Source organism: Semicossyphus pulcher, unplaced genomic scaffold (assembly GCF_022749685.1).
Source record: "Semicossyphus pulcher isolate SPU_LCO1_2020_fin unplaced genomic scaffold, fSemPul1.0.p SCAF_15, whole genome shotgun sequence".
NCBI classification, from domain to species: Eukaryota; Metazoa; Chordata; class Actinopteri; order Labriformes; family Labridae; genus Semicossyphus; species Semicossyphus pulcher.
The window spans coordinates 12,704,811-12,728,227 of NW_027211659.1; the positions used below are offsets into that span (position 1 = coordinate 12,704,811).

A 23,417-nucleotide genomic window follows, 5' to 3' on the forward strand; every position below is an offset into this window, starting at 1 on the left:
AACTTTTTGTCATATTTGCTCAAACTGTCACTTTAAACATGCAGTAGTACATGAGAGAGATAATCTGTAAAAAATCTCTGGCTCCTCCTACTGTTCCTAATGGCATTTGTAAGAATCCAACGCTCCCGAAATACACAACCAATCAGAGGCAGGCAGGCTGCTGTCAATCACACGCTGCGCAGCGCCACAACTCCGCGCATGCTCACATGCTCGAGCTTAATTTCTTCGCAGTGTCAGCCGGTTTGTGTTCACAAAGGCCTAAAAACAAGCATGGGAATGAAAAAACTGCGGATCCCTCCATTGCCAACTAGGCTTATACTACAACGACTGTTAAACCGAAGGAGAGAAATGAGGAAAAGCAAGCTAAAAAGACGAGAAACGAGAGTAAACATTGGAGCAAGCATTTCTGAGGTGGAGAGAGCTACTGGAGCTGAAAGGATTAAAAAGCGATGCGGAGTTAGACAGTTCTGCTCGACAGGTAATTACCCCAGCTTCATTTCTGCTGTGTTTGTTTCACATTGCTAAGATGTCTGCGGTTACTGTGATGTTGTGTTACGTTGGTGTTGCAGTCGGGCTAACGTTAGCTTGTTCTTAATATGGCTGCTGTTCAGTGTTGTTTCATGGCGGAGTGGCTGAAAATAACTTTGTGAAGTGTCCAGGCAGTGTTACAGTTTCAGACTTTCTCCTGATAGTTCTGTGTGCCTGTGCTCTCACGGCTAAATGTTCACAACATCAGTGTGTTACTGCTTAGTTGGCGGTGTTTTTTCCACACACTATGTCCTGGTGGTTTTGCTGAATAGAATTAGCTGTAGATTACCGTTCATAGCAATAACCCTGATATCCGCTGGTTTGATGTGCGTCTGCTTCGATCGTGTTGGTGGTGTAATAGAACGGCAGCGGTTTTTGTCATTTCACGTTTTTACATAGTGTATATCTGGCTTCTTCAGTTGCTGTGGTTACTAGCCTGCGCGCGCATGACAGCCTCCTCTGCCGGGAGGGCTTTGGAGGCAGGACCGAGCGCCGCGGAGAGAGAGGGGGAGGGACCTGGAGAATGTAATCTTTCAAATTTTGGAGCAAAGTCTGCTCTCTTCTCCATCTTACCTCCTGCAGCTTTAATACTCCACAAAGTTGAGCAGTTACGGTCTATGTGCTCTTTCTGAGAGGGAGGTTATGGATTTTTCAGCGGTTATTTTTCTTCCTCCTGCTGTGTCTGGAAATTACGGAAACTCTAAGCAGACATGGATCAATACATTTTATTTATTCCGTTTAAGTTAGTTCTCGGCTGTTTTCTCGAGATCTCAAATTAATTTTTCTCATTATCTCGAGTTAACAAAGCTCGTTTTCTCGAGATGACGAATTCATTTATCTCGTTATCTCGGGATAACAAAGCTTGTTTTCTCGTGATAATGAATTTATTCATCTCATTATCTCGGGATAACAAAGCTGGTTTTCTCGTGATAATGGGATAATTTTCTGGCAATCTAGAAAACAGAACAACTGACTGGTCACTGATATTACAGACCAGGGGCCTCATTTATAAACGCAGCGTACGCCCAAAAGAAGGCGTACGCCACTTTCAAAGCAAACTTTGGGATTTATAAAAAACAAACTTGACAAGGAAACGTGCGGTCCTCCACACCAGCTCTGACCCATGCGTACAAACATTTTAGAGATGGGAAATTGTCACTCTCACAATCATTACATATCCCTTTAATCAGTCCCAAACACCGTGCAGGCAAAGTTCATCATAACTAAACCACATAAATTAAAAAGTTGCGTTTCACTGATCAAACTTCTATCACGTAAAACCCGGGAGCAGAGGAGAACATTCTGTCATAATGTGAAGTCATTAACATGGTTTCTGTAAACATATTTATACAGTGGGGACACTCTTGCGTAATGCTGCTGATGGACGACACTGCTGGTGACCTTTAACAACTTGATGTCACTCACTGTTTTTTCCTCTGTTTGTGACCCCCATCATCAGCACCTCCAGGTGCTTTGCATTGACAATATCTGGTGTAATGTGGGCGTGTAGAGGGCGGAATAAGAAGCTAATTCACGTGTGCACATTTTCTGGGTGGATTGTGATTTATAAAGGGAAACAGGCATAGGACGTGCGTGTGCGCGTTTTTATTAAATTTGAACTATTTTTGGCAAACACCATTTCCGGGTTTCCTCCGTACGGACACTTTTAGTCTGGATTCTACGCACTCTTTTATAAATGAGATCCCAGGACATGCCCTGCTGCCATTGCTCACACTAGTGAGGTAACTTAAGCCTGTTTCTATGTTTGTTTTGTGCTTTTGTAGCTCTGGAGATACGAGTTATGATCATCTGACATTATGTGGTGCAAGTAAATGAAAATGACTGTGGTTCTGAGATAGTGAATGCATCAATGTTGGGCTCTCTTCCTCCTTCGAGCTGGACCTGCGCGTCTTCACTTCTGCGGGGTGGCCTATGAGCAGGGCCAGGTCACGGCATAGGCGATAGGCGGTCTCCTCAGGCACCATGTTCTAGGAAGTGCTGGCTTGAGCCTCAAACGTTTTGAATGTAGCCTTGGGTACAGGGATGTTAAAAATACAGTATAAGCCTATAATGCCATGACTTACACCTTTACCGTCACTCTGCCGCTCTCTCTCTTTTACTTGCTCGATCACTCACAGTGCTAGCCTCTCTGGCACCTTATCAATAATTGTTGATTTGATGTAGCTAAATATAGGACCATTGTATGTTCTAGTGTTTAATTAGCTTGCATTACTAGTCTAATCTCACAGCGTTCTATGTGATGCAGACACACAGACAGGAAAGAGAGACAGCACACGATGTAGAGAGTGTAGCAGATGGTGAGAGGTGCAGCACTGCTATGCAGAAACTCTATCTGAAAATGTGTATAGTGTCTATGAATGAAGAAAAAAAAAAAAATTTATTAAAAAAATAAAATAAAATAAAATAAAATAAACTAATGTTAACACACTAATTTCACTATTTTCTAACTCTACTCAATAAATTTTAATGATACCAGTTGAGTTTCCATTTTCAAGTTTTCAGTGATTACTTTGTGTGCCAGTGGTGTGTAGCATTGCATCATAATAATATATTTAAAAAATTATGTGGGAGAATCCCCCACACCCCACTACTTGGGTCTAAGGCTCCAGAATATCATTATATCCTAACACATTGTTATAAGCTCAATCTTTGTCTTTACATATTTATTGAAATATCAAATCTGTGTAGCAAAATGGCATGCAATATATATAAAAAATGATATTGTGTGGCAAAAAACTGATATACCTTTTGAGGTGGGGCGCCAGATCCTAAACTTGCCTAGGGCACCAAAATGGCTAGAGCCAACCCTGTGCAGGCGTCCCTCCCTCCCCGGACTGTCTGCAGTCGGAGCAGGAGGAGTGGGGGTTGGGCTGCGGGCTTCTCTGCTCCCTTTTTACAAAATCTGAAATTGTGTGTTTTTGTTGCATCTGTGACAATAATCTGATGAAATTGATGTAGTAAAATGCACATTTTGTTTACTTCAAAGTAACCACAAAGGTAACTAAAGGAGGAAACGCTTGTCTTTATTATATGGGACTGGATTCCTGCAGATTTTTACTACTTTTTCTTGTTGATGTAATTTTGTTTTGGGGTTTTATTGTGGTTTTGAGATAGCTTAGATGATCCCCATGCCTTGCTTCTGCAGATCATTTATGATGGTTGGTCGGTAGGTTGAGATAAGTTGAGATCTCAAGAAAATGACTTAAATTAACTTATCACAGGATAATGGAGTAAATTGATTGATTGAAAGGTATTGATCCATGTCCTCTTAGGGCTTCCGTAGGAAATGACGCCATGAAAGCAGAGAGTGCCAGACAATAAAACAATGAGCTGAAAGATGATCTCCAAAGAGCCTGGAACTACAGAGCTGGGTGACTTCTATCTTTGGGTAAGTCACTTTGAGCAACATCTTGACGATTTAAATTTTTAAGCAGCTTTAATTTAGCCTTTGGGTGATGAAATTTCAAACAGCAAATGTTTCATAGTGGTAAGCAACATTCATATACATGTAGACTCTGCCCAGAGATTGTGACGTCAAAAATGATGCAGCTGTAAGGCTGCCTCTGAGATCATGTTTACCTACTTCAGACTGAGTCTCCCTAAACCTACGCATCTATCTATTTTATTGTTCTTTGTCCTGAAGGATGAACAAACTATTTATTTATTTCACTAACAGAAATGTATTCTGTTGCCAAAGCTAAGTAATTACATTACTCTCCATTGTAGTCACTATAAAAAAAACATTGCACTGGGTTACATGTTCCACCATGAACATGGACAATGTAGTTTATTTTAGGTCAATCCTTTATACACGGCCCTGCTGCCATGAATACTCACCAAAGCACAAAATGTGTTTTAATCCACCACTGAAAGTAGTCCCAAACACCTGCACTGTTTACTCCTGTTAGAATAATGGTTTGCCTTAAGCCACAGCGCCCAGCTGTTATAAAATATACTGTGCCTCCATAAGAATCAAAGTACATATTTGTGACCCATTTTTTGATTTCTTTTACTTACAAATGAGCTCGGAGCTGTGATCCACATGGGAGGTATTTAGGTCACGGTTTATTAAAGACAAACATATTGTTTGTTTTATTCTTTTTGTGGGAATTGTTTTCAAAAAGAAAAAAATACAATAATAGCACCCGTATCCTTGAAATGATGGCTAAAAATAGGAATAATTATTCGTCTTTTACATTATATTAGTTTGTGGCTTGCTGAAAGGACTAATTGTCCTCTATTCTGCATATTCAGACAGACAGGTCATGCCTAAAAGCTGCCCATCACGTGACTCTTCATTCAGCCCTCTAACAACACATCAGTCACAATGATTCACTGTGAGATTAAAAGCAAACACACAACACCTAAGGCAACACCAGACTCGCACTTAGGAGACTGTTAATTACTGGAAATATGTGCAAACAATGTCACATTAAATTTATGCATTGGAGGTTTAATTAGCCACAGGTTACATCTTTAGGAGCCGTTTCTTAGAACCAGCCATGCACAGCCATCAGTGGCTCGTTACATGATCACTGTTTCACACTGTTGAGGAACAGGGGAGTTATTTGGACAGTGTCTTCATTCCATAGTTTATGTTAAATAATGTATTTTCTCTGACGAAACTTTTAGATATAAAAATGCTTGCGCTTAACATAAGCTCATTTGTTTTCCAGTGCAGAAAGCACATTTTTCCTGCTTGAAATAATTCAGGTCTACCTGCCAAAGGACATGAGGTCTTGAAATGCGGACCGAGTCTACAAAATATGCCAACATTACAAGGTGTGAACTGAACAAGCTAACCTTACACAATAAGACAAGGGGAAAGATAGTGGTTTAGCCAAACTAAATAATGAGAGGGGTAAACAAAACGGACACTAATTTTAAATAAATGCTAAGCTAAGCTAACTGTCAGGATAGGGTTTAAGCACAAAGAGAGGGGACCCTTTTAAAAGGATATATTGCAACACAAAAAGAAAAAACAAAAGGCTTACTGTTGGAGTCCAGGGGGGGAGGGTAAAACTACACATCCAAAAAGAACAAAGGAAACAAGGAAGAAAAAAACATCACTAGGAAGAGTCACGAGGAATATGTCCACCAAACAAGACAAAACTTTTGACAAAAAACTGACAAGGAGATAGAAGAAGACAAAGGCTAAATATACTGTGAAGCTGAGGGTAATCAGGCACAGGTGAGACTAATCAAGGAGCAGGTGAAAACAATCAGGGCGGCGCACACAATCACACAGGAGGGGATAGTACATAAAGGCAGGAAGTAGAGCTACACACACAAGAGGGAAGAAAGTGAAAAGTAACACTGAAATGAATTCAATTAATTTATATATTTGAACAGGGAGACACTTTGTAGCTGTATTTGAAGGCAGATTGCATCACAGCGGCGTGTCCAAGGCTGTCCCATTTTAAAAGCTCCTTCAAATGCGGCCCCCAGTCACTGGGCCACAAAGGATCCGTTGAGTGCATCCTTCGTTGCCCAACTTATCGTGAGATTCATTGCGCGCCAATTCAAACGAGATGACGGACTCAGAGGAATACACTCTTAAATGTGAAAGTGTTTGGTTTCAACTCAATAGAATAGCTAGCGCTACATATGTTAATAAAGACAGAAGGGGCCTTGAACAAATGATCTTTAAAGTAAAACGTGACGTTTGTTACGATAGCTAGTTAGCCAGGTAGCTGCCTGTTGCTAGGCGGCATTGTGTTTGATATTTTTTTTTCTGCAAAATACATTTAATTACCTTGTAAAAATTGTCCCATTGCATCTCCTCCTTCTCTCTCATTAAAAATTCCTGAATCTGCATAGTCCCCGCCTACTATGCAAATATCCAACCACCCTCTCTGTTGTGCGCTTGGGGCTCACCTTCGACTCTGCCCATCAAACTCAGAAAGAAATGCTTGTTTTGATGTTTCTATTGGGCCACACAATGGCAGCTGGTAATGTAGAGGTAATTCAGCTATTAATGTTCTAACTGGAAAGCAATTCAGAAGACAAAGAGGAGCAAATTGGAGCAAAGGTTAGACAGGTGGACACAAAAGCAATGTTACACTGGAGGTTGTGATGTTGTGCTGAATATCGTCACGGTGATTGTCTGCGGCACTCGGCCTGCGTTCTCATGCCTTTTGTTTGTATTTAGATTGGGCCTGGAACCAAGGGTTATTTTCATTATTGACTAATCTGCCAATTATAATTAAGTGAGAGACAATCCCCCCACCACCCTGCCCTGTGCCTTTTTCAGCAGGGGCAGAAACTGGAGTGTCACGTCAATGACTCCGACCAGATTCCTGCCGGCGTTATTCACCAGACCCCACAGACCTGCATAGACACAAGGCAGCAGATATACAGGCTGATATCAACTTTGAACCTCAGATTAAGTCTTAGTAAAAAGGCCTGAATTCCCAGCAATGTTTAAGTGTCTATATTGTATTTTAAAAGGCTTCTTTTGTGCACTACATAATAATTTCACTCTGGATAAACTACTGATAGTACTGCAGTAATCACTCATCCTTATACAACAGTCACTTCTGACCAAGTTATGCAAGAGTGCTGATACAGAGTATAGCATCACTGGGACTTTTCACTCTGTGTATCACTCCGCCTCAGCCCCGTGTTCTGAATAGTTAATTAACATTACAGCAGACCGTGTATGTCTATATTAATCAAGCTGGTACCTCTGAATCACACAGTAAACTCTTATTTTACCACTGCTATCTGGACTTAAGAACATAAAACATTTAACACTGAATACTATGGTAGGTAAAAATTAAATTCTTTAATTAAATTGGAAAAATGTATGTTGTTTCTGCACAGACACCAATACACTCAAGCTGTGAGCAGTTAAAATTATAGTAACAATACAGACTAACATGACCACCATATGATCATGAAGCCAGCAATCAATATTCAGGAATATTTTAGCCTATTTAGCCTTTAGCCATCCATTGTTTCCCCAGAAGCTCAAAGATCTGTACATTATGGGGGGCAACATGGAAGGTAATACCCCAACATGATTATTGTTTGAAACACTGAGCCCCTGACGAACTAAAGGTTGTCGTGGCAACAGAAAAGCAGGTAGCTGTAACACCTGAGGAACCACCAGCTTTGGCCCTCAAAGATGAGCTGACCATCAAGCTGGAAAGTGAGCAGGCAGCTTTAATTGCTGAGGTGAAGCACCAAACTCAGACAGATCTGGCTGCCGAGGCTCACATAAATTATGAGACGAGGATGAAGCTTCTCCAACTTGAGATCATTGACAGGGAGACCACCGAAAAGAAGGTTCTTTGCAAAGTCAGGAAGCTGGAGAAAGCTCTTGAAAAGGAAAAGGATCGTCAGAAGGAAGTAGAAACTTCCCTTGAGACTTGAGGCTGCACTGGCCCAGGAAAAGGACGAGCTAAAGAAGGACAAACTGCAGTGGCAAGAGGAACAGACCCGTCTCCCGTCAAATACTATCATACCATTGGAAGAACCACAGGAAGCTGTGGCCCCAGAGGAGTCAAATACCAGCATACCATGTGAAGACCTACGAGTAGTTGGTTTAATCTGGATAAGAATTATGAGATTTGGAAATCCACTTTTTTCCATGTAGGATCAGATAATCCATCTTGATTTTTATTCAATTAAATTCATTTGTCATATACATTAAAAAAATACAGCCAAGAGTCAATGCAATAAAATGCATGTTGCCCTGAGACCCTCTCATCCCTCGAAACCAAAAGTAATAACATAAAAAAATGTATAAATAAGTTGCAGCATAAGAATAAAAGAAAGCAAATACCAACATTCTAAAATAAATAAATAAATAGCAGACACTCAGACACTAGGTGATACTGTTAAGTAGTCGGATCGCCTGGGAATAAACACTGTCCTTGAGGCGGTTGGTTCTTGCTCTGATGCTTTGTAAACGTTTTTACGCCACTGTACTGGGTGGGTAGAGGCCTGTGTGTTGCCTAATGTCATCCTCTTGCAGCGGGTGGTGTAAATCATCCAGGCTTTTCAAGGAAAACTGGATAGGATCAAATCCGGATTACCAGTGCTCGAAACGTGACTTTAAACTACATACTTTGTCCACGGGGTGCAAAATCCGCACAAAATCAGAGATCCTGACAGGTGCTTTTATCTCAATATTAAATGTTTGATATTTACAGCAAATATTTCATAGGGACGTTCCTTCATTTTTTCTACAACACTAAAGTCTACCTCATCTACTATGTCACAGCAGCGATTCAGCAATTCAAGAGTAAAATATTTTTTTAAAGTCTTTAAAAAGCCCGAATCCTCCCCTCTGCTGGGATCAGGATAATCCAGATTTTTGGGGATCAAAGTTATTCTGATCCTACTCAAAAGTTTAGAACAATTAATACCGAAGGTTTTATCCAGACCAAAAATTACCTGATCGAATCCGCTTTCAAAATCCTATTTCTCTTTTGAATAACCCTTTCTCAAGATGTATTCCAATGCGTTTGCCGTTGTCACTCACCTGGCAAGGTAATATTAAAATCTCTCCAGCTCCCTAAGAGACATAAATCCTGGATGAACGGGGCTTCAGATGCTTAATATGTAGCCCGAAAAGAAGAAACATTTTCATCCACCATGTTTGCTGTAATAAAATAGTGACATTTAGTAACAGTAAAAAGTACAGTATAAAATAAAAAGACCAGCTCCAGTCATGTGTTAACACATATAGAATGCTCTGCTTAAAATAATAAATTGTTTCTGATGTGTTTTTTCTGCAAAATAAGTTACGCCTTGTAACTTGTTGAAACTTAGCTAGCTTGGATTTTAGTAATTAGTAGTAGTAACGTTAACATCAGTAGTCAGTGGTGAGTTTACAAAAATTACGCTGACGCTGAGGTGGTTGCCATAGGTTACACATAATGATATGCATAGCGTCACCCCGTCCATTAACGTGATTGGCTCCTTAGGTTTGTGACGTCTCAAACCTGCCAATCTGAAAACGTGTTGTTCAGCCTGTCCTTGGCACACTGCAGTTTAAAAGCAGACAGGCCCAGCCATGGAGATGACTGCTTATGTTGTCCCTGATATGTCTTGTAGCACATTAAAAAACATCACATGGAGATGTTTAGAAAAGTTACACACTTGATTTTTACTGGAGGGATTTATTTAAATTACATTTAAATGAGACCAAAAATAGTTTCAAGCTGTCTAGATAAGTGTAGTTATTTTAAAAGAATCATAATAATACAGGCTACTTTTTTGGCATGAAATTACTTAAAGTGGCCTTAAACAAACATATTCTGTTTCTACTGCTAACAAAGTCGTCTGCCAGCGTAAGCTCCACTCAGGTTTTTGTGTTTTAAAGATCCCCAACAAGAATCTGAAAAGGCATCACTGCTTGACATTTAATCAGTGGGATTCTGCCGCCACATCACATTGACTCATTTTAAGCCGAATTCAGACTTGTCTCTGGTGATTGTGTGGCAAAATTGGATTTTCATCCAAACGTTTAGCCTCCCCCGCCTTTATCAGCCATTTCTTATACATCATATCTCCGCTTACATTATAGACTGTGAGGGGAGGTGAACCCCACCAAAAAAGCTCTCTACCTCTCAGTCAGATGCTGTGATACCAGCGTGCAGAGGTGATGTCTGCACATGTATTGTGTGCTGGATGGGCCTCATTCACAGTAATGAGAGTAAATTTGAAAGGCTGTGATCCATGAGATAAGTGACCTTTCTCTGCTGACTGGATGCTAATACCGTCCTCCCTGCAAACAGCTGACCTGAATACAGTTTATAAATGTGGAAATATAAAGAAGTATCAGTTCAGCCATGTGAAGTATGTGAAATGGAAAGATTTGTTCTCTTTAATTGACCGTTTGTGATTTGAAATAATCACTGCTATTTCATATTTCAAAGAAGATGCATTCGGATTATTTTAGGGTGGAACGTGAGCTCTATCACAAATACATCTTCCTTTAAAATGTTAAGGAATATATTTTTGAATATATAAGTTTAGAAGAGTTTTATTCACTGTTACTGTTTTCAACCGAACCGGCCTACAAACCGAACCGGCCTAAAAACAGAACCGGCCTGCAGTAAGGTCATCAAATGAAAATGAAAATTTCATCCTCCAAGAAACATTAAAAATACTGCCCAGTGTTTCTATATTTAAACTGTGAAATCATGTAAAATATATTACTGAACAAGAACCATAATCTCTTCTGTGAAAACTCTAATCCTCTTAATCTTCATCGAGGCATAAACATCCAGTATGTTGTCCAGTGTTCAGCCAACCCCTGCCAATATTACATGGACGTTTTCGTTCAGATTCAATGAACATTTAATCACTAACTGAGCAGCTTTAAACACACGGCTCACAGTCCTCCAGAGACGGGGATTGTGCTGCGTGCCTTCAAAGTGTCGTAATTAACACTGGACCGAGCGGCAAAAGCGTCCGGCTGAGCAGATACAAAGCTGGCTTGTCCCGCGTTACATGACAGACTTGGAGAAAGGCAGACTGGTGCTCACATGGCGTAAACTCAGGTGGCCAGAGCGATTGGAGACAGAGGGGGGGAGGGTACGGACAAATCTCTCTTAATTCAGACATTGCCAAAATGGTCATTTGTCCTTAAGTGAGATGAATGAGGCTTGTGGTTGACTGGCTGGCTGATTGAACGGATCGGGGATGTGAGGAAATTGAGTTGCCTGACCCATCACAGGCCGACAGGGTGGGGTAGTGCAGAGCAGAGGAGGGGGACATGGCTGTAACACCTGGCCTCTGGGAAACAAAAGGTTTAAATTAATCGATTATAATATTATATTTAAAGGAGTGGCAAATAAAGCTTAAATGTAAGTATATGAGGGTGTAAACATTTATGATGGTTACAACACTATGAAGAAGCAGGACCAGGGAATCAGGATTGGGGGAGCTATGAGGGGTCTGTATAGTTTAAAGGGGATGCTCATGATTTTTGATGCAACAAACAGTAAGAGAAATGTAGTGCTTGTGAAAAAACAAGATCTGTTACCCTGTGTACAGAATTGAAACGTACACTATTAAATGTACAACGCAAGCACAATCAATTCCGTACATTATGGCTGAACAAATCAAATGAATGCAAAAAACAACAACCATGAAAAACTGAAATCTAAATCACAGCCACCACAAAAATTATCTGTGGATTTACAAAATGCTTCAGCAGTGAGCAAAAACAGTATAAAAAAGCAGATTCATCCTATGGAAGTATGGAAGGAGTCACACCAACCTCCTGCTAGCTAGCGGCTGCCAGCTAAATGTAGCTAATGTTAGCCTGAGGCGCACAGCACATTACAAAAATAGCTTACTTTCTCATGATGTGACTTGCAGCTCTTTCAGTCTTCTCCTTCTTCTTCCTCAACATCGTCCTCATTATCCTCCACTTGTGACAAAACAATGTCTCCACTACGTTAGCTGTTAGCATACTCAGTGCTGAAATCTGTGATCGACGACACAATCATTTTGCACTCTCATTTCTTAGCGATAACAAAAGTAATGCAATCTGTATGAGTTGATTAAAACGATATCATTGTATTTCACTTAATCCATTCGACAAAAACTCCTACACTGGAAACTGTTAAACCAACCTAGCAAATCCAAAGAGCAGCAAAGGTCAAAGGTCGTGCATGCTTGCATCACAGAAATGTCATTACATACATTGAAAATACAATTACATTTAGTTACTATTTATATGATTATAAGTCAGATTCATTCAGACTAACCAGTGACTCATTCATTTTTACAGAAACTCATCCAAAGGTTTGTTATTTTTATTTTAGTTTTATAGTTCAATGTTTTAAATGAACTTTTATAAATATAAATGAAAAGGAATACACATAAATATGTTCCTGTATATTCATACTGCACATCTCACATCCTGTATGCTGTGGGTTTTTTGTTACTGACCAAAGACTGTATAAAAAGATGGACGACATGTCGGCTCCATAAAAGTGAAGCCAAAACATTTGAGTGCCCCCTGCTGACTGCCTGCAGTATAGCTCATAAAGCCCGCCTCCTCCATGTTAACAGATGGGACATGAGTCAAACTATAAAATCAAAATACACGGCAAATAAATGTTTCTCAAACATGGTTGCTGTCATTATAGTTAGTTCTTATCATGCTGATTTACATCCAAGTGTTAATTTTTCTGACAAATTTAGTTTTAATGAGTTATTTGATGCTGTCAATGAGGAACGTCGAGAGGAGACGTAACTAAAACAATCACTACAGTCATTGAAGTTTCCATATCTGTGAACATCTGCTTCAGACCAACACAAAGAAGCTGTTCTGCTGTTAAACACGCCGACGTGCGGGATCCTTGTGGGGGGTTTTCCGGTAAGTTAAGTGTGTGTTTTCGTTAGTGGAAGTGGCAACAACAGCTCCACCCACTGATCTCTACTGCGCCGTCTCTGGCTCCAAAAAACATCACCTGCGCAAGATGGTAGCGCCCGTCAGGGGTATTTTGGCTTAATTTTTTTCTTTTACAATTAGAGCAGATGGAGACGCGCCATTGTATACAGTCATTGGTTGGGATCTGAGTGACCCGCATACCAAACAGTTCAGATTTTCCTCATTAAATCAACTCTTACATGTTCTTGACAATCCCCACTTTTCCACTTCTTTGTCCACAAGCTCAGAAATGAACATGATAAAGTTTATTTAATAGTTTAGATCGTTAAATAGTTTCCCAGGCCATGTGTCACCCCAACTAAGATAATCCATCACACATGTTGCCTTTTCCATGGAAGACACTGATACTCACATACATGTCAAATCATTATTCAATAATGGAACATCTTTTGGTTATTTAAATAGGCTGAAGAAATTTTTATGTAGTTATATATACACATAAAGATTTCCAGGCATCATCAATAGTGAAGAGCAAACACAGAGCAGTGTGGCCAAGTTCACGATGGGATATTTCAGTCGTGGATTACTCTGGCATGTTGATCTTACAACAGATGACAGAGAATGTGGCCCTCTCAGATGACAAGCATTGGCAGCCAGTCACTCACATCCGCTGTCGGACGGTAACAACAAGACTGCCGGTGCAGAGCGGGAGGTTGTGCTGGGAGCCATTTGCCAGTGCTGAAAGAATGTTTTAGGTGGGTCAAACCTTTTCAATTCTCCAGTGGTCAACGGGCAACGTGTGGAAGTCGGATCCTGGTTTTGGATGCCTGCGTTTATTGGCAACAATGAATTCTATATTTTTAATTTTCCATCTTGTCATTCTAGCAGGTAAGAACTTATTGAAAACTATTGAAAATATGAGTTATCCATTTTCCTGTGGATATAAGTTTAGTTTTTACTTAATTGAAGTTTAAGTCCTTAAATTCCTTTTTATTAGAAATGTTAAGTGAAACTGCTCAGAGGTCAGTTTAAAGGATCCAATTCCAAAAGAAAACTAAGGAGCAAACTTGAATTTCGGCTTAGCAGCTACATGATTGACAGGGTCATGTGCACTTGTCGTATTTCTCTCCAAATCTGTCACCACATTAAATCACCTGCATTATCATGTTCAGACAACTTCTTAGCTTACTTAGCCGGACGTCTAGAGAACCGTCGGACCACTCAAACAACATGTTGCTGTAAAATGACCTTCGTCTCAAGGTCGGCTGAAAAGTGAAAGGGGATCCTGCTCTGACTTGTGACGGATATGTAGCGGAAACATCAGAACATCTCCATTAACAAGCTCACAGGAGAGCTGTCGTATGTTTAGATGTTGTTTACCTAAATGAGACCCCAAATTCAACACAGATGCAGTATAAACATGACAATTACAATACGGGCCTGAAGGTGTGAGAACATGTGCTTGAATGTAATAATAAGACAAAAACACAATGAAATACATTAATAATAATAAATACACTACCAAAAGTTTGGACACATTTTCTCATACAAGTGAATGGGAAAGTGTGTCCAAACTTTTGACTGGTAGTATATATACACTATGTACACCTTTTACTTATTGTGGATGGTCAAAAACACACTGTGTGTATCATGGCAATATTCAACTTTGGCACAGCATCATCATTTTCCAGCTCACTAAAGGAGAAGAAAAGTAAGATATATTTGTGTATTATCTGTAAACAACCCTGTCTTTTATTTGAGGTGCCGCCTGGGCCTCCTTAGAGGAAACACGTCTGATCAAAACGATCTTCACCGGCTACAATAAGGTCGTCCGTCCTGTCGCTCACTTCAAGGACCCGGTGGTTGTGACTGTTGGCCTTCAGCTCATCCAGCTCATCAGTGTGGTGAGGTCTCGTGTCACACACGATGTAACATCATCTGCATTAAGATTTGCTGTCATCAACTGTCTAAACACATTTATCCTGACCCGCAGGATGAGGTTAACCAGATCGTCAGCAGCAACGTGCGAGTGAAACAGGTTTGAAACATATCATCTTTATGGTCATGGTATCAAAACATAAAGACTTACTGTCATATGGCAGAGAGGCTCACTGATGAGTAAGAAAGGAAATGGGGATAAAATATCCCAATGCTTGTCCTAGATACCAATGATTAATGTCCCAAATGTTAGAAACAACCTTCCTGATGCCAAGAAATTTCAATAAAAACACACTTACACTAATTTTAAGTTTACAAAATACATCATAACTTACAGAATAAAACATTAGTAGTACTTGTTTGTGAAGAATGAATGTATTTTTCATTGTTAGGTCTGTCCCTGTCTGTTTTTGCAGCAATGGAAAGATGTGAACTTGCAGTGGAACCCAGACGATTACGGAGGCATCCGGAAGATTAGAGTTCCCTCCACTGACATTTGGCGCCCTGATCTGGTTCTCTACAACAAGTATGTGATCAGGCTTTAATCCATGTCATTCCTTTTCTTTTTCCCTGAAACCTTTTGCTTTTTTCATTATGCTAAAAGCTTCATGTGACTTAAAACATCCAGAACTTATCAGTGATGTTTTGAATCACACTTTGCTATACTCCAGTATGGAACGTGTGAAAGCTCAGATTTCATTAGGCTAAATCTGGACACTGTATAGCAGGCCCCCCCCCCCCTTCTCCCACCATATGTTGCATCAGACACACTGCTGTTTTTCCCTGACAACCAGCCCCGCTACCACAACAAATTGTGTCAAGCTTACTGCTGGTTGTCTGTGCTGTGCCCATCCTCGGGCACTGATGTCCCTCTGCGTTAATATTTAACTTATTATCTCCCATGCTGCTGTTGCGTGTGTTTGTCTGTGCCTGCAGTGCTGATGGTGACTTTGCCATCGTTCATGAGACCAAAGTGCTGCTGGAGCACACAGGATTGGTCACGTGGAACCCACCTGCCATTTTCAAGAGCTACTGTGAAATCATCGTGCTGCATTTCCCCTTTGACCTCCAAAACTGCAGTATGAAGCTGGGGACCTGGACCTACGATGGAAACGTGGTCGTCGTCAATCCTGTAATCCCATATTTAAATTATTAAAAGTTCTACATTTTGGGAAAATCACTTATTAGAAGATTGATACCACTGTTAAGTATGTTAGTTAAATGTGAAGCTGAAGCTAGTTGCTAGTTAGCTTATCTTAGCATAAAGCACTTATTTGCTTTTTGCTGAAATGTAGACGAGAAGATTGATACCACTGTCAAGTATGTTTGTTAAATGTGAAGCTGAAGCTAGTTGCTAGTTAGCTTATCTTAGCATAAAGCACTTATTTGATTTTGCTGAAATGTAGACGAGAAGATTGATACCACTGTCAAGTATGTTAGTTAAATGTGAAGCTAAAGCTAGTTGCTAGTTAGCTTATCTTAGCATAAATCACTTATTTGTTTTTTGCTGAAATGTAGACGAGAAGATTGATACCACTGTCAAGTATGTTTGTTAAATGTGAAGCTAGAACTAGTTGCTAGTTACCTTATTTAGCATAAAGCCTAGAAACAGGGGCATCATGTAGCCTGACTCTGTCTAAAGATAAAATCTGCTTCCAGTAAGTGTTAAACTCACAAATTAACCTGTTCTATATTGTTTCAATCTATACAGAGCAGAAATTTAAAAACAACATTCTAGTCTGACATCTGTTCAGGCTTTATGCTATGCTAAGCTAACTGTCTTTAGCTGTGGCTTCATGTTTACCATACTGATTTGAGAGCGGCATCAATCTTACTTTACAGATAATTAGTTGTGTTTCCCTGGTCTATAGGGGATGTTATTAATGTCACTGCAATGACCAATATTCAACCAGATTGTAGCATACATTGTACCACAACACTATAACCCAATCTGAGACCACAAAAGCTTTTAGAAGATGCTTGTCAACAGTCACTTTTGAACAAAAAACTGAGAAAAATATCTTAATGTAAAAAGCGAGTTAGCTGAACTGATCCTTTTATCACCCTGTGAATCACCCCTTCCTCACCAGGAGAGCGATCGTCCTGATCTGAGTAACTTTATGGAAAGTGGAGAGTGGGTGATGAAGGATTACAGAGGCTGGAAACACTGGGTGTACTACTCTTGCTGCCCTGATACCCCTTACCTGGACATCACCTACCACTTCCTCATGCTGCGCCTCCCACTGTACTTCATCGTCAACGTCATCATCCCCTGCATGCTCTTCTCCTTCTTGACTGGCCTCGTCTTCTACCTTCCTACAGACTCCGGTATGTCACCACTCATTCATCATTGTGTCCCTGTTCCTTCAGATATAACACATATTAAGTAAAAACTGATTGAAGTATAGGACAACAGCATACTGATATAACGGACACATCAACTTACAGCGACGTTGCTCCTTTTATTCTGATTATTACAGAAAATTTCAATAAAACATGACATGTACCAGAGAACATTTAAACATGTTCTAAACATACATCACACAATATGTATACTATATTTCTCATCACTTCTCGACTGAGCAGCAACTGAAAGATTTTAAAATATGGAGTCCATATTTCAAGTTAAAACATCATATTTCACTGTATTTATACTGTTTGAGGAAAGCTAACGTGAGCATTCAACCACATTGTGTAAATTCTTAGTTAACCTCTATCTAACTTTGCAATGGTAATGTTCGGACAAATGAGTTTCCGACTGGCAAATTTAGGCGAAAAATCTGTCAAGTGAGAACAACTGGGAAAGTTGGCTAAATTATGGGACCAGACTTGCCGAGTTGACAGACTTGGAGTCATATTACGCAGAAACATGGCTTACCAAACCTTTTTTTATTTAATTCACATATTTCATAACCATTTTTGCTCTAATTTAATGTGTTAACATTTTAGGTTGTAACAGCTACTTGCTTTCAACGTATTGCGGCCATACTTGGCTGTGGGGTTCCACAAGGCTCCATTCTAGGCCCTGCTCTCATTTCCCTACATATGCTTTCCCTGGGGTCCATTTAAAAAAAACCATTTTCAGTTTTCATTGTTTTGCAGATGATTTGCTAATCCATCTGCCAATACAAACAAATAATGATTCTATGCAAGCCATGCTGAACTTTCTTTAAAATGTTAAATCATGGATGGAGTTACATTTCTTGAATCTCTAAAAAAACAAAACTGAAATCCTGGATAGCGTTAATAGTGCTCTTGGCCCGTTAGCCTCCTATAGTCGCCCTTCTGTCAAAAATCTTGGAGTGATCTTTGACAGCTCCTTCAAATTTCACAGATTAGCTCTGTTATTAAGACAAGCTTCTTTCAACTGAGACTTCTGGGGAAGGTAAAGGTTTATCTTCCTCCAAACGAATTTGAGAGAGTCATTCACTTATTTATTACTGCTCGTTTGGATTATTGTAACTCCTTGTATGTTGGTGTAGATCAGTCGTCTCTTCGTTGCTTACAGCTGGTCCAGAATACAGCTGCCCGTCTTCTGACTGGGAAGAGACAACATGATCACATCACACCAGTACTGGCTTCTCTTCATTGGCTTCTCTGTCAGTTTCAGGATCCAGTTTAAGATTTTATTACTTGTTTTTGAAAGTTTAAATGGGTTTGGCACCATCCTACTTGTCTGAGTAGTTGCACCATCAGGCTCCAGTCAGAGCACTGAGGTCAACACATCAGATGCTCTTGGATGCTCCGAGATCCAGGCTCAAACCCAGAGGAGACAGAGCCTTTACGGTGGCTGCTCCTATATCAGAACCACCCAGACCCTTGAAAGTTTTAAATCCTTGCTTAAGACCTTCCTTTTTTGTGTTGGTTTTTAATTCCAGTTGAGCTTGACATTTTATTATGCAACTATATTTTACTCTTATATTATATTGTGTTTTAATTGTTCATTTTACATATATTGTTTTTTTTTTATATTGTGTTTCTAAGCCTGTACAGCACTTAGGTCAAAGGTGGTTGTTTTAAATGCTAAATAAACTTTGACTTGACTATAGTGACCTAGATTAGGACCAAGCAATACAATATGAAACATAGCGTCCATGTGGTTTCTACAGTACGAGCGTTTTAAAACACCAAAGTCAGACGAACAACTTCTTTCTGGGACCAACTGAGGTGCTCGTGAACGAGGGGTAATGTTAGCTGGGAATCGGTTACATGCTAATGTTAGCTTATGTGATTTAGCTTTCAGTAGCTAATGGGTTATCAAGTTTGTTGCTTTACCTGATTATCTCTGTCTATTATCTTTTCAGTTTTTAGTTGGTAATCAGTCAAGAAGATATGAAATGTAACAACTTGTCAGATTTCCCAAGTTTATACGATTTGCAAACCTAGAATATAGTAGTAGAACAACATTACAACTTCCTTTGAGGTCATACTCTGAGAATGACTTCAAAGAAAAAATGGCCAATGTCTGAATATTGTGAATAGCTTGACATTTTTTGACTGAGCCAGGCAGGCTATTTCCCCCTCTATTCACTCTTAGTGCTAAGCTAAGCTTACCATTTACTGTAGTTTCAAGATGAGCCCACAGACAATGGATTCATTTTTATCTTACTCTAATCAAGCAAGAAAATAAGCTTGTTCTATTACAACATTCACAGAGATTATGAAGCAACATCTCACGAGAGGGAGTGCTGAAAATTAGCCTTGCTATGACTTTTAGGTTAGGCAATGGGTCAGTCATTAATCAACGGTATTCAGAACACCTGCAGCGGGGTGATACATATAGCTAACGCTCACAGCCCAAGATGTATAGACAGAATATATGCATGCAATATATGCAAAAAATATAATTGTATATATGGAAACACAGATGAGTGATAAATGATGTTCCTTGTTCCTAATTCTTCCTGTCAGTCTGAGTCTGTTCTACAGGAACAGTACTGCTCATGTGCACATCTGGCCGTGTTCCCAGTGTGTGGGTCTGCCTCATTACCCAGGGTCCCTCTGTGCTGTCATGTCTGAAAGCAGGCCTTTGCTTTAATGTATAATACATCACTTGATCCCAGTTTCTGATATGGCTGCTGACAGGAGAGTGTGGAAGAGAGGCTGGTGCCAAAAGGCGTTCTCTCTGGAATAACTGCTCTCTTACTGAGCAACAAAAACAACGTGTCTTGCATGATACTTCTGAAATGGTGTCAGAATTTGTTTACGTGTGCTATTGTTGGTTTTAGAACAACAACCAAAAATGCCTGTTACTCTGTAAATGAGATTTTATTTTATGGCTAAACTGTGCTGTTATTGTGTTGTTGAGGACTGACTGCTTCGATGCTTTTGGAAGGGAAGTAGATTGATAGAAACAGTTCACTTGAGGTAGTGTAAAGATTGCTATAGGTGGGTATTGTGAGCTGGTTTCAAGGATATTTTCTTGTAACAGTAATTTATGACCAAATAATCTGATTGGACTAGAGGCATTTAATGAGTGCTGATATAAAGAGTTCTGGGACTTATAACCATGTGTATCACTCCGCCTCAGGTGTTCTGAATGCCTTTAATTAAAATTGCAGCAAACAGTCTGTGTCAAAAAATGATCAAGCTGGAACCTCACAATCACAAAAGCACCAACGAAACTGTGAGCAGACTCTTATTTCAATGGTTGAATGATAAATGTAAATATGTACATAAATGTACATGATACAAAGTAGCTGGCATACCCTAACATATAGACATACACAAAGTAACAACAATCTTGTTCCAGTCTAGTTGCAGCTATTGTTGAGTCGGCAGAGGGAGATGAATCATTAAATAAACAAAAAATAATCATCATTTGTTGCTTATAAATTTTTACCAATATACGTTGCTTGAAGAAGTGTTACATAAAGCAGTATGACACTAGAGGTCCTGCTGTTACACTGAATATCAGCACGGCTGTGTCTAACAGCAGCATTCTCCCCTTGCCTCTAGCCAATGACTGAATCACAGCCGTGATGGTATTCAGTACAGCAGCACTCCATGTCATGTGATTTTGATGTGATCTTTTTGCCATGTGACCCCTCAAAAATAAGCAAGGTCAGCTAGTAATCAATTATCCTTGATTTTATGCGGCAGTTGTGACCAGTTCAAAATAAGTATACTGATGATCTACATGTTAACTGACTGAAAACATCTTGTATTCAGCAACTGTATTCTTCATGACATTCTATGATTCATTGTTCATTTCAGACAAAAACAAAAAAAACAGCGAGCAAGAGCGGTGACGATGTTTTGTTGTGTCCCTAGGTGAGAAGATGACGCTCAGCATCTCTGTCTTGCTGTCTCTGACTGTGTTCCTGCTGGTCATAGTCGAGCTGATCCCCTCTACTTCCAGCGCCGTACCGCTCATTGGGAAGTACATGCTCTTCACTATGGTCTTTGTCATCGCCTCCATCATCATCACTGTCATTGTCATCAACACACACCACCGCTCGCCAAGCACCCACACCATGCCAGACTGGGTTCGCAAGGTGAGCATTAAAGAGGAACAGAACAATGACCTCTATTGTTTGGACTGGGAATCATTCTCGTTCCTAAGCTTGGACTGCTTTAGAGAACAATCCTTCATGTTTTATTCTCTGCATTATATCGCCATCTAGTGGTAGCAGACCGATTGAACCACCCCGAGTTTGTGTGATCACTGACATGTTGCATATCTTTTGTGTTTTTATGACAGATTTTTATCGAAACCATTCCCAATCTCATGTTCTTCTCAACAATGAAACGCCCAGGGAAGGAGATGCAGACTAAGAGCATCTATGGAGCTGATTTTGACATCTCAGACATTTCTGGCAACCAAACCATTCCTATCCCCTATCAGTCCCCCCTAACCCAGAACCCCGATGTCCGCAGTGCCATTGAAGGAGTCAAGTACATCTCAGAAACCATGAAATCAGACGAGGAATCCAACAATGTAATCTCTCTCACACTTAAAATGTCTCCAATGTGTTTATTAACGACTCTGTGTATGTGACACATTATCCCTCTTCTCTCTCCAGGCTGCAGAAGAGTGGAAGTTTGTAGCCATGGTGTTGGATCATATTCTGCTGTGCGTGTTCATGGCTGTGTGTCTCATCGGCACATTAGGGGTGTTCGCAGGTCGTCTCATTGAGCTGAGCATGCTCTGAAGGCCTGTGCTTCATGTTTTACCTGTTTAACGGTTTGTCTCTCACTAAGAAATTACCTTTTGTGTTTGAAGCTACTGGACTTAAATGCATATAGGCTACTGCATGTGGAAGATAATGTTTGTTTGCTCTATACAAGCAAGTATATTCAGCATATTTTTTGACAGAAAAGTGTTTTGTAATGTAATTTCATATGTTTTTATTTTAGTCACATACATATGTGTATTGGGTGGTCTTCACTCGTATCTAAAAACATGACTGTCCAGAATGAAATATCTTCGGGTGGTGCTCCTGTTTCCTGCAAAATGATGATGAACAGACTGACGATTGCAGTGATTGCTGTTACTGCCGATGAACCAGTGGTGTCTCTAAGCTTAATCCAAAAGGTAACTGGACTTTGGTTAAGTTCTTGAAGACGTTTCACCTCTCATCCGAAAGGCGTCTTCAGTTCTAACTGACTGGTGGATAGAGCTAGAAATACAAGCCTCTGTAGGTACATACTAATGACCTAGAATCACATGACCTGGATGACTGAGAACCTTCACAGACAAATCAATGGTGTCCTGCTTATGGTTAAAAACCATGAAATCACACCACCTATGTTAAACTCAACTCAAAAATGCAGCAGAAGTGCCCTCATGTTCCCCCCTGTTGTTGATTAAAAATGATAAAGAGCTCCGCACACTCTTACACGTGAAACAATGTGCCCTCATAGGATGCCTCTATAGTTAAAAAGCCCATATTGTTGTTCTGCATCACAACTTTCTGTTCACTGGTGCCTCATGGCATACAGCAGGTGCCCCTTTTTTTAATCCTGCCCCTTAAACAGTCTGAGTACGCCACTGCTTGGATGTACATCATTTTTCCTGTCAACACTCTTTGACAGTCAAATATGTTTTCAATATAAGTTGTGAAATATGTTTTTCCATTCTTGCTAATCCATCAAACAGCTTTTGCAAAAAATGATGCCGACCAGAGGAACAATTCAGCAAATTATCAATGCATGTAGATTGTAAACCATATGTGAAGACGTGGATTTAGGTGGACATTGAGTAACAACAGATGCTGTAAACAGGTAGGACCTAAGCAGCACAACCTCCTCTCCACTGAGACCTGGAAAGCGGTCGCAAGGCTGCACACACACAGGAGAGGCTCGCACAGCATTCACACAGATAGAAGAGACAACAAACAGGTGAGAGAGAAAAGTAGAGGTGGAGGGAACAATGAACCGGATAAACTGACTTATGAACTTGTGTTACCACCTGAATTTGTTGGCTGGTTTCACATGTAGGACTTCTTAGACTCTATGATCTAATGGTAACGCTTTATAATACACCCACGACTTATAATATAATATCGTTGCATGTACTTAAATGTAGGTATGGTGGAACAAGGGAGTACTTTTTTAGTACTAGTTA

At 40.0% G+C, this 23,417-nt stretch overlaps 1 protein-coding gene across 1 annotated transcript; it reads left to right on the forward strand.

The window, feature by feature from the left end:
- Positions 1 to 416: 416 nt before the first annotated feature.
- On the forward strand, positions 417 to 22,628 carry LOC138592437 (acetylcholine receptor subunit alpha). The gene is made up of 11 exons (XM_069663247.1): positions 417 to 478; positions 3,822 to 3,937; positions 13,522 to 13,798; positions 14,672 to 14,814; positions 14,904 to 14,948; positions 15,265 to 15,374; positions 15,785 to 15,980; positions 16,939 to 17,176; positions 21,122 to 21,345; positions 21,552 to 21,788; positions 21,874 to 22,628. Exons 3-11 carry the CDS (start codon positions 13,756 to 13,758, stop codon positions 22,000 to 22,002), a joined length of 1,365 nt encoding a protein of 454 aa, XP_069519348.1. The 5' UTR covers positions 417 to 478; positions 3,822 to 3,937; positions 13,522 to 13,755; the 3' UTR covers positions 22,003 to 22,628.
- The last annotated feature ends 789 nt before the right edge of the window (positions 22,629 to 23,417 follow it).

Bases quoted from the DNA above. Each gene is read 5' to 3' on its own strand.
- LOC138592437 (XM_069663247.1), top strand. From the start codon at position 13,756: ATGAATTCTATATTTTTAATTTTCCATCTTGTCATTCTAGCAG. The intron at 14,815-14,903 runs GTGAGGTCTCGT...CCTGACCCGCAG, and splicing joins TCATCCAGCTCATCAGTGTG to GATGAGGTTAACCAGATCGT. The intron at 17,177-21,121 runs GTATGTCACCAC...TTGTGTCCCTAG, and splicing joins CTACCTTCCTACAGACTCCG to GTGAGAAGATGACGCTCAGC.